A 12020-nucleotide genomic window follows, 5' to 3' on the forward strand; every position below is an offset into this window, starting at 1 on the left:
TTTTATGCAGCTATCTCCGTTGCTCACTTAAGGTTGACCCCTGCTGCCAAAGAAAGAGTGTTAGCTTTCAAGAAGCTTGATCCTGAAGTTCGAAGCTTTCAGATTATTATCCAAGATTCTCAAGAGATATCCTCTGCATCTGTTGAATTGTGTAGGTGCCGGAAAGTCTGCCAGGTCCGTTAAGTCTGCCTCCATGTTTGGGATAAGTGACCTTGCCAATGTCACGTCTTCTAAGAAGAAGAAGGCTCCTGCTGCCAGCCCTTCAGTCTCAGCTCCTAAAGCGTCCATTCGGGGTAAGGGAAAAAAGAGGAAAGCCTCTGATGAACTCCAAGGATTCCCTCTCCTTCGCCAGCAGTTTCTTGATTACGTGAATGAGGTAAGGATCACTGCCCCTGTAGGTTATCCGCCTATCACATTTTATGTATCCTGCTTTTCTTGAGGATCACCTGAGTCTGAGCTTGTCTTTATTCTCTTGTTTGCAGAAACTTGCTGAGATCGAAACTTATCTTGGCAATGTTGAGGACCAGGAGAGTCAGATTGCTGATCTTCAACAAATGGGCGTGTTGAAGGATCTCAAGATAGCGGATCTTGAGAAGGAACTCCAGGCCACCAAGGATGAAGCTGCTCAGAGGCTGATCGACATGGATAATGAGAAGCAGGAGATCATCCAGGATGCCAAGGTCTCTGCCGCAACTGCTATGTACAAGATACAACTACAAATGGCTGCGGAGGCTCAGGATCCTGCCTTTGACAAGAGCTCATGGGATGTTGAAGGTTGGAAGGCAAGGCTGGTAGACTTGGATGATGAGGAGGATGCTGAGGATATCCCAAGGCTGGAGGGAGGTGATGCTGGCAAGGATCATGGTGAAGATGCTGGTGGAGATGGAGCAGCGAAGGTTTGAGCTGCAAGATTGGGCAATGATGGAAACTTCTAGACATAGCCGGAGCCCAATTTTTTTTGTTTAGTGGTTGTGATGTTTTTAAAACAATGATGGTCTGTATCTGAACAATAGTTTAGGGTTGAGGATCCTGGATCCTTTGAACAATAGGTAGGATTACAAAAGGTGGAGGGATCCTCTGTTTGGGGGATGAAGCCTTTGTGATCCTGCCGCTTCTACTTTCCTGCAAAAATGCTAAGACCGCATAGACAATGGACACCCTTTGCCAACCCATGTGGACGGGCCACGTTTTGCTGGTAGAAATGTGGGTTGGCAATTTTGACAACTTTTTTTGAAAGAGTTAATGATCCTTTGGTTTAATAATATAACTTTAATCTTTCTGGCTTATCTTGTGTTGTTATCCTTTTTTGATTTTCAATTGTTTTGACACATGTTTGTTTGAAAAGTTTGAGCAAATTATGTTTAAGAAATTTAGGATATGATCCTGGATCAAATATCCTATAATCGAAAGTTTCCAAGATAGTTTATTTTAAGGATCATAGGTTCAGTCGTCAAGGTCTAAGGGTTATTCAAATGAATAATGAAATTAAAAGTAGTTAAGGATCATACCTGAGGATCCAAGTTTGGATCCTAACCTTTAATTGGAACAACCGTAGGTAAAACTTTAATGGATAATAAGGATTAAGGATCCTTAATCGTTTAACTTCGAAAACCTGAAAAAATGGAATATAACTTGGGACTAAGCCAATATAAAAGATAAGTTAGTAACTGGGGACAAGCCCAAAGGATAACTGAGAATGATCCCGGAGGATCACTGGGGACAAGCCCAAAGGATAACTGGGGATGATCCCGGAGGATCACTGGGGACAAGCCCAAAGGATAACTGGGGATGATCCCGGAGGATCACTGGGGACAAGCCCAAAGGATAACTGGGGACAAGCCCAAAGGATCGTATGTAAACTGGAGTATGGCCCTTTCTGGCATCTATCCAAACTTAGTGACATGAAAATGTCAAAACCTTAGCTAACGTGAAAACGTTAGAAACCTTAGGAACGGATGTATGGTGCGTCCACCATTATACGTAGGATCCCAAGTATAGCCAGTACGATGAGGTCGCCAGCCCCGAAAGTGGGTACTGATCCCAAAGACGTGAACTATATCAGGATCATCGTGCGCTGCTGGCGGAAACTGGGGATAATCCCAAGGATAACTGGGGTTGGACCCGAGGATCTGTGATGCTTTTGAAGATCTTTGATGATATGCTGAAGATACCTGAACTATCATAACTCAAAATGGTTTGTGAGTAGAGGATGAAGGATACATGATCCTTATCCTTAGGCAAAAAGTAAGAAAATGCAATAGTTTTAGGATAAGCATATTACCTGAGTAAGGATCACCGATATCCCCAGGATCCTTCAAGGATACTTCAATGTAAGGATCACATGCAGGAAGGATCATGTTCACATGAAATATTTCTTTAAGTGAACAGCATTCCAGGCTCTTGGTAACAAGTTTCCTTCCATGGTTAGCAACCTATATGCCCCCTTTCCTGCTTCAGCTTCAATCAAGTAGGGACCTTCCCATTTTGGTGCCAGCTTCCCGTCAGCAGGATTGATGGTGTTTTGAAATGCTTTTCTCAACACCATATCTCCGACTTGGAACTTCCTTATCCTGACATTCTTGTTGTAGGCACCAGCCATCCTTTGTTGGTAGCTTGCCATCCTTATCCTAGCTAGATCCCTGTTTTCCTCAATAGTATCCAAATCCTGAGCTAGGATCGTAGCATTTTCTTCAGGATCACGAGCACTTGTTCTAGCAGTTGGGATCACCATCTCTGTTGGGATCACTGCTTCTGCCCCAAATACTAAAGAGAAGGGTGTCTGACCGGTGGCATTTTTGGGAGTTGTCCTATCAGCCCATAGCACATAAGGTAACTCTTCTGCCCATTTCCCTTTCTTGGATCCTAGCTTCTTCTTCAGATTGTTGATGATGATCTTGTTGGATGATTCTGCTTGACCATTGGCTTGTGGGTGAACTGGTGTTGATGTGATCATCTTGATTCCCCAACTGTCACAAAAGTTAGTGGTTCTCCTTCCAATGAATTGAGAACCATTATCACATACAATTTCAGAGGGAATGCCAAATCTGGTTATAATGTTTCTTTTGATAAAGGATATAACTTCCTTCTCTCTGACTTGAGCAAAGGCTTCAGCTTCTATCCACTTGGAGAAATAGTCAGTCATGGCGAGCATAAATACTTTTCCACCAGGTGCTTTAGGAAGCTTGCCAACTATATCCATTCCCCATCTCATGAATGGCCAAGAGGATGGTATTGGGTGTAAGAATTCAGCTGGTTGATGGAGGATATTGCTATGTCTTTGGCAAGGATCACACTTTTTAGCATATTCTACAGCATCCCTTTTCATGGTTGGCCAGTAGTATCCTGTTCTAAGGATCCTTGAGAATAATGCCCTGCCCCCAGTGTGGTTTCCACAATCTCCTTCATGGAAATCCTTCAACACCTCTTCAATTTCAGGATCCTCGATACATCTCAAATATGGTCCTGCAAGAGATCGCTTATATAATACATTATTCAGAATTGTGAATTGAGATACCTTAATCCTGAAAGCTCTAGGATTTTCTCCCATCGGGATCTCCCCGTGTTGCAAATATCCCATGATCGGTGAGATCCATGATCCTGAATTAGGTTGGGCTTCTTCATTAGGGATCATTGCAGTATCCTCTTCTATTTCCATGGCCACCTGTTTTTCAATAGCAGGAGCCAGGATATGGATGATAGGGATACTTATATCTTCTGGAATCTTCAAGGATGATCCTAGGTTGGCCAATGCATCAGCTTCCGTGTTATCCTCCCTTGGTACCTGTGTTAAGCTAAAAGAAACAAAAGAGAGTGCCAATTCTTTGACTATCTCTAAGTATTTGGTTAGTTTTTCACCTTTAACAGCATAGGATCCATTAAAGTGATTGGTGATCAATAATGAATCTACATATACTTCGAGATACTTTACCCCCATATCCTTAGCAATTTGTAAGCCAGCAATTAAGGCTTCATACTCAGCCTCATTGTTAGTTGCCTGGAACTCACAAGCTATAGAGTGGGGTATTATGTCCCCCTGTGGCGATTTTAGTAGGATCCCTAGCCCTGTGCCTTTGATATTTGAGGATCCGTCGGTGTGTAGTATCCAAGGATCCTTGGTCTCATCCAGCTGCTGGACCTCCAATTCTGCTTCCTTTTGTAGATCACTACTGAAATCAGCCACAAAGTCAGCTAGTGCTTGAGATTTAATGGCTGTTCTTGGTTCGTATCTTATATCGTGGGCACTAAGCTTCACTGCCCACTTAGCCATTCTCCCTGACATATCCGGTTTCCTGAGGACATTCTTAATTGGAAAATTAGTTTTAACAATAATAGTATGGATTTCAAAATAATGTCTTAACTTAGTGGATGCCATGATTAATGCAAGGATAAGTTTTTCGAGGTGTGAATACCTGGATTCGGCATCAAGTAGACTTTTACTTACATAGTAGATAGGATATTGTGTACCTTCGTGATCCTTAACAAGGACAGCACTTACAGCGGTTGAGGATACCGCCAGATATAAGGATAACACATCTCCTTTTTCCGGTTTTGCTAATGCTGGTGCTGAGGACATATACTCTTTTAGGGCTTGTAAAGCATTTTCATGCTTCTCAGTCCATTCGAACTTCTTATTCTTCCTTAGGATATCGTAGAATTCTTTGCACTTTTCTGAGGATTTCGATATGAACCTGTTTAAAGCTGCTATCCTGCCTGTTAGTCTTTGAACATCCTTGGCATTGGCAGGAGATTTGATATTTATTAATGCTTTGATTTGTTCCGGGCTTGCTTCAATGCCCCTCTGGGTTACCATGTATCCTAAGAACTTTCCTGTCTTAACACCAAAATGGCATTTTGAAGGATTAAGTTTCATGTTGTAACTATCAAGGATATCGAATGCTTCTTCCAAGTCCCTTAGGTGATCCTCAGCTTTCTTTGACTTGACCACCATATCATCTATGTACACCTCCATAGTTTTTCCAATTTGATCTTTGAACATCATATTTACCAGCCTTTGGTATGTTGCACCTGCATTTCTTAGTCCAAAAGGCATGGCAATATAACAATATAAACCGGTTGGGGTCATAAAGGCTGTATCCTCTTGGTCAGATGGTTCCATCTGGATTTGTTGGAATCCGGATGATGCATCCATAAAAGTTAACAGTTCATGCCCCGCTGTTGCATCCACCATGGAGTCAATGTGGGGTAATGGGAAAGGATCCTTGGGACATGCCTTATTCAAATCAGTGAAATCGACACATACCCTCCACTTTCCGTTTTTCTTTTGGACAACAACCACATTGGCTAACCATTTAGGATACTTTACCTCTCTGATCATACCTGCTCGAAGTAGTCTCTCTACTTCTTCTTGGATAATGGCATTCCTTTCTGGTGCAAACTTCCTCCTTTTTTGATGGATTGGCTTGATAGACCTGTCAATGCCAAGTTTGTGAGTAATAATATCCTTGGATATACCTGTCATATCTTCATGTTTCCAAGCAAAGGTAGATTTTCTTCTTTTGAGGAAGGATATCATGTCTTCTTTCATCTTGCCAAGGATCCCTGATCCGATATAGATTTTTGATTCAGGATCACTAGGGTCCAAGAGGATTTCATCTACATCTTGCTCCCTTGCCTCCAAGACATTCCTCGGAGGATACTGTAATTGCTATTGCTCCCTTGGCTTCGAGGTTGGCTTCATGGATGAGGTATAGCAATCCTTAGCCTCTTGCTGATCGCTGTCGATCTTGATTATCCCCCATGGGCTAGGGAGCTTTACACATTGATGGTAGGTAGATGGAACTGCTTTCATGTCATGTATCCAAGGCCTGCCAAGGATAACGTTGCAACAAGATAAACAGTCAATAACACAAAATTTCTGATAATTATGTAATCCTTCCACGTAGATTGGGAGTTTGATGTCCCCCAGAGTTTTCTTCGTTTCTCCACTGAATCCTACAAGCACGGAGGATCTTGGTGTGATGTCTGATTCTGGGATTCCCATCTTCTTCAAGACATCAAGCTGGATTATGTTCACTGAGCTCCCTCCATCGATAAGGATCCTGCGGACAAAATGGTTAGAAATAAAGAGAGTAATAACTAAACTATCATGATGAGGATCCTGGATGTTGATGCGATCATCCTCATCAAAGGTTATCGTTTTCCCTTCTGAAACACTTGATGTTCTAATAGGCCTTTCTCCATTGTCCATTTTTGATTCCTTTGCATGTCTTTTGGCCGCTGAAAAGGATGTACCACAAATGTCTGATCCTCCGGATATGAAGTTGATCACTTGTGCATTTGCCGGAGGTGCTGGGGCTTTTTCGGGGATCCTTTCAGGATCCTGGGTCCTTTGCTTTTTTCTCCCCAGCAATTCTTTTAGATGCCCCTTGCTTAGCAGGTATCCAATTTCCTTTCTTAAGGCTATGCAATCTTCAGTCAGATGGCCGAAATCCTCATGGTATGCACACCATTTGGACTTGTCTTTAGTCCCGGATGGTTTATCATTCTTCCTGGGCCACCTAGCCTTTTCACCTAGATTCTGCATTGCAAGGATTAGTTCATGATTATCAACGGAAAAACAATATTCTGAGATTGGAGGATATTCTTCATCATCCTCCTCTTGGTCGACAGCATGCACATTCTTGTTCTCGTTTCTATGGTAGGATTTGAACTTGTTGCTTTTGAAGGAGGATCCTTGATTATCTTGTTTTGAGGATCCTACTTGTCTCTCCTGGATCCTCTTGTCATCCTCTAGCCGGATAAACCTGAGTGCTCGAGTTCTTACTTCATCTAAATTCCTGCAAGGTGTCATAACAAGATCATCATAGAATAATGAATCCTTGAGTAGTCCCATTTTGAAGGCTTCAACAGCCGTAGCCATATCCAAGTTGGGAATATCCAAGGATTCTTTACTAAATTTAGTTATATAATCCCTTAATGATTCATTATTATTTTGAGTTATCCTGTACAAATCACTAGTTAATTTTTCAAATTTTCTACTACAAGAGAATTGGTTATTGAATAAATTAACTAAATTAGCAAATGAAGTAATAGAGTAAGGGGGAAGACTTAGCAGCCACTTAAGAGCTGATCCAGTTAGAGTGGATCCAAATCCTTTACATAGGCATGCTTCCTTTAACTTTTCTGGGATAGGATTGATTTCCATCCTTTCCCTGTATTGTGCTATATGCTCCTCTGGATCCGTTGTGCCATCATACAGCTTCATGGTAGGGATATGGAACCTTTTGGGCACCTCTGCATCACAAATTGGTGGTGCAAAGCGTGATACCTTGTGGCTTCCATCTGCAATCTCTGGGATAGGCTTGACTACCCCTGGAACACTTGAGATCATGTCCTTTAGTTTCTGTAATTCCCTGGCCATAGCGTGATTGGTACCTGTATCCTGCATGAATCCATGGTTAGTGGTAGGATAATTATTTAAAGTGTTACCTCCCATTGGGTTCAAGTTAGGGAATCCGTATTGCTGGGATTCTGGAACAACGGAGGGACCAGTGGAAGCAATGGTCTGCATTGGAATGAAGTCCCCTTGATGGACATCTAGACTCCCTGCTTGCAAACTTTTTAGGGATCCTGGCATCTGTAAGGATCCTGGTATCTGGGATGATCCTGGAGCGAAGGAGGATCCTTGAACCTGGGATGATCCTGGGACAAAGGAGGATCCTTGGCTCTGGAATGATCCTGGAATAAAGTAGGATCCTTGAAACTGCTGTGCTCCCGGATAGGCTCCCGGATTCATGAAGGATCCCGTGTACTGAGGATAGGATCCTGCTGGCTGAAAATACGGGCCCGATGTCTGAGTCATTGCTGCTGACTTGAGATGTAATCCTCTCGTCTCCCCTGTGATCTGTACGTCTGGGATCCCTGATGGCTGAGAGGTGGCCATTGGAGTCTCAAAACTCAAGGATTTTGGCATCAGTGGGGAATGATCCTCTGCCGCTTTCTTTTGCCTTTTGAGATCTCCAATTTCCCTGAGGATCCTGTCATTAGTTTCATCCTGCCGCTGCATACGATCCTTCATCTGCAAAATTAAAGCAAACACATCACTAGTACTGGGAGTAGAAGAATTCATAACAGAAGAAGATGGAGGTTTAGAGAAAGAAGGGGTTGGTCTCTTCTCAGCATTTCTCTGGGATCCTGCCGGTGGAGGAGGTAGAGTGGCTTGTGCTGAGGTGACTGCTGACATCGCCGTGGAGGTGTTCTTCAATGATGAAGCCATGTAACTCTTCGAAATGATTTCGAACAAAAGATTTTCTTTATGAATGAAGCACCAATGGCCCCACGGTGGGCGCCAAACTGTTTTGGTCAAAAATCACACAAGGATAATGTAACCAAACTTTATGTAAATGGGGTATGATGCTTGGTTAGCTATGAAAGTAAAGGATCACTTCTGTGATAAAGATGCAAAGACACAATGATTTATACGAGGAAAAAGCCCTTGATCAATGTATGATCTCCGGCATAAAAAACCTCGGGTGATGGCAACTACCGATCACCAACTTCAATATAACAAAAATGTAGTTACAACTTCGGATGATAATGAGCTGAGTACAAGGATCACTGAGTGTCTAAGTGTTGAGAGTTGTGTCGTATGTTGTGTGTGTTCTTCCGAATGAGGAAGATGGGTATTTATACATGTGTAGGTAACTTATTTTAGGTAGATAGACCACTAATCAGCTCATTACCCCTTTAGAAATAAAGATAATCTAGCCTAAATTGCTGCCCTTAGATCAAGCCATGTTTCCATATCCGGCACAACGTTCATCTTCAATTCTGCTCTTGCCATATTTGTAAAAGCGCGTCCCTGGATCATGATATGTAGGGCATATCCTGCTAGATATTCCTGCAAAATAATATTGTAGTAATCGAAAATGACCGTTAGTATAAGGATCACCTCAATGTCCCGTGATCCTGATCCTGAAGTCTGGCTGAGGATCACTATCTGCCAAAGAAACAAGGATCATTTGTCAGGATCACGTATAAGGATCATTTATAGTAAAATCCAGCCCCAACAGTGTCTATATATTATTTATTAATGTCAAAACTAATGTTTTAATGGTTTTGACCATAGGTGACGTAATGGATCTTACGGATGGCGATCGAGCGAATAATGAAGAACCGAACACTACATTTTGAAAGCTTCCGCAATGTTTTAAATCTTTAGTACTCTTATGTATGAATTGTAATTACTTGTTAAACTACTTTTGGTATGTTTTAACTTATACACTAGTCGACTAAGGTTGACGTACTTTAGGACTCCGTTAACTGATGTTATGTTACTAAAGTAATATTTTGATAAAATTGCTATATTTTATTATTAAAATCAAGTGAAAAAAATTTAAGGGTGTTACAAGTTGGTAATCAGAGCTTAAGGTTGTCAACAAAGTGTTCGGTTCAAGCTTGATCGATCGTCCGGTAAGAATTAACTTATTATGTTAGTAGATTAGGTCTTATGTAAGGAATGAGGAACGAATTGATATGCATGGGAAGAGTGTGTTAACACACTCAAACCCGGAAAGTGCATTAAATGTGAACGGTTAAAGCAAGTTAGGAACTTGGCTAAACCGAAACAAACAAAGCAATGTCATAAATGAAATGTTTAATGCTTGATGTAAACATTTCAGTTTCAAGATGTCAAAAGGGAGCAATAATGATCCGGTGCCGACAAGCACCGAACAAATGAAAGAAATAATTGCCGAGGAAGTAGGAAAGGCAATTGAAGGCAGTCTATCTGGGTTTATAGACAAGATTCAAGGTACGGTGTTGTCACTCGTAGAAGAACGAGTTAAAAGGTTGGAGGATACGGTCAACCTTATGAAAGATAAAACTGGAGAACGTAAAGGGTGCTCATACAAAGAATTCATGGCGTGTAAACCGCCAATCTATAACGGGGAGGTCGACCCGATAATTTGCCAAAGATGGATAAGCGATGTTGAAGGAGTGTTTGAACGAACCCATTGTGACGAAGGTGACTTTGTCGCTTACGGAACGGGTCAATTGAGAAATCAAGCCAAGGATTGGTGGGATAACAAGAAGAAGGAAATGGGAACCGAAGCGGCGAGGGCTATGAGTTGGGACGAGTTTAAGGTACCATTCCTTAAATACCACAGTTCTAAAGCGGTTATAAACAGAATCAAAGAAGAATTCATCCAGCTGAGACAAAAGGGTGAAACAATTGATAAGATCACGGGTATCTTCATGGATAAGCTGAGATTTTGTGACGAGTTAGTCACCACTGAAGAACAAAAGATATATTACTATTACAACATGCTGAGTGCTGAATACTGGGAATTTATGACTCCATCAAAATACGAGACCCTCACGGAGATTATCAACACCGCCTGGGAACGTAAAATCGAGTTAAAGAAACAAGTGGAAAGAGGTGAGCGAAGGGCACATGATGTAAATCCAAGCCCTACAAAGAAAGCCCGAACGGGAGAATCGGGAAAGAAGGTGGATGCTAAGAGTGGGTCGCCAAATTGTAAAGTCTGCGGGAAAGGACACAAGGGGGAATGTCGGTTCAAAGACAAGCCATGCCCCCATATGTAATAAGACGGGGCACACGGCCTCGCTATGCCCGGGAAAAGTATCTGTTTGCTACAATTGCTATCAACCCGGCCATAAAAAGTCCGAATGCCCGGACTTAGTTGGAAAGAAAGACGCGAAGGAGTCTCCAGCAGAAGCCCCCAAAGCAAAGGCTAGGTCCTTCCAACTTACCGCAGCTGAAGCGAAAACAGAACCCGATGTGGTTTCAGGTATATTCACTATTAACTCAATTCCAGCACGTGTATTGTTTGATACGGGTGCGAATAAGTCCTTCATTTCGAATGGGTTTATTCGACATCCTTCATTTGTATTGACGAAATTGCCTGTGCCCTTAGAGGTCGAAGTAGGGGACAATAAAAGTTTTATAGTTTGTGATGTCTGTCGAGGCTGCAAATTAAGCATCGATGATGAGGAATACCTGATAGACTTAATCCCGATGTCAATGGGGGAATTTCAAGTAGTCGTCGGGATGGACTGGCTAGCCCAGCACCATGCAAAAGTCGTGTGTTTCCGCAAAGAGATAAAATTAACATCTCCGAGCGGGAAACACGTTACCATTTATGGCGAAAAGGGAGGTAGCCCCATAGTGTGCTCAATGATGAAAGCTCACAAGCTTATGAAGCGAGGATGCAAGGCGTTCATGATATACGCAAACGAGCCTGAGAAAGAATCACAGAAGATTGAAAATGTACCGGTAGTAAGAGACTTTCAAGATGTATTTCCGGAGGATTTACCGGGAATACCGCCTGAACGGGAAGTAGAGTTCGGAATCGAATTGATTCCGGGCGCAAAACCCGTGGCCAAAGCTCCATACCGACTCGCACCCTCGGAGTTACAAGAGTTGATGTCCCAAATCCAAGACTTGCTTGATAAGGGGTTCATTAGGCCGAGTGTGTCTCCTTGGGGCGCATCGGTGTTGTTCGTCAGAAAGAAAGACGGAAGCATGCGTATGTGTATCGATTACCCGGAGTTAAACAAACTTACGGTAAAGAATCGATACCCGCTTCCGAGGATAGATGATTTGTTCGACCAATTGCAAGGTGCGAACTGGTTTTCAAAGATTGACCTTAGATCTGGGTATCACCAACTAAGGGTCAAAGAAGAAGACGTACCGAAAACGGCTTTCCGCACAAGATACGGACATTATGAATTCCTCGTAATGTCATTTGGGCTAACAAATGCACCCGCGGCTTTCATGGACCTCATGAACCGGGTTTGCAAGCCAATGTTGGACAAGTCGGTCATCGTGTTTATCGATGATATCTTGGTGTATTCAAAAAGTGAAGCTGAACACGCAAACCACTTACGAGAAGTGTTAGAGACACTTAGACGAGAAAGGCTGTATGCGAAATTCTCTAAGTGTGCCTTTTGGTTACGAGAGGTACAATTTCTTGGCCACGTCATAAGTGCCGACGGAGTATTGGTGGATCCGTCCAAGATTGAGGCTGTGTCAAAAT

The 12020-nt window shown here is 42.5% G+C and overlaps 1 protein-coding gene across 1 annotated transcript; it reads left to right on the forward strand.

Annotated features, from left to right (window-relative positions):
• Positions 1-9648: 9648 nt before the first annotated feature.
• Positions 9649-10566, forward strand: LOC110943382. The gene has a single exon (XM_022185134.1). It carries the CDS (start codon positions 9649-9651, stop codon positions 10564-10566), a length of 918 nt encoding a protein of 305 aa, XP_022040826.1.
• The last annotated feature ends 1454 nt before the right edge of the window (positions 10567-12020 follow it).

Source organism: Helianthus annuus, chromosome 5, assembly GCF_002127325.2.
Source record: "Helianthus annuus cultivar XRQ/B chromosome 5, HanXRQr2.0-SUNRISE, whole genome shotgun sequence".
NCBI lineage: Eukaryota > Viridiplantae > Streptophyta > Magnoliopsida > Asterales > Asteraceae > Helianthus > Helianthus annuus.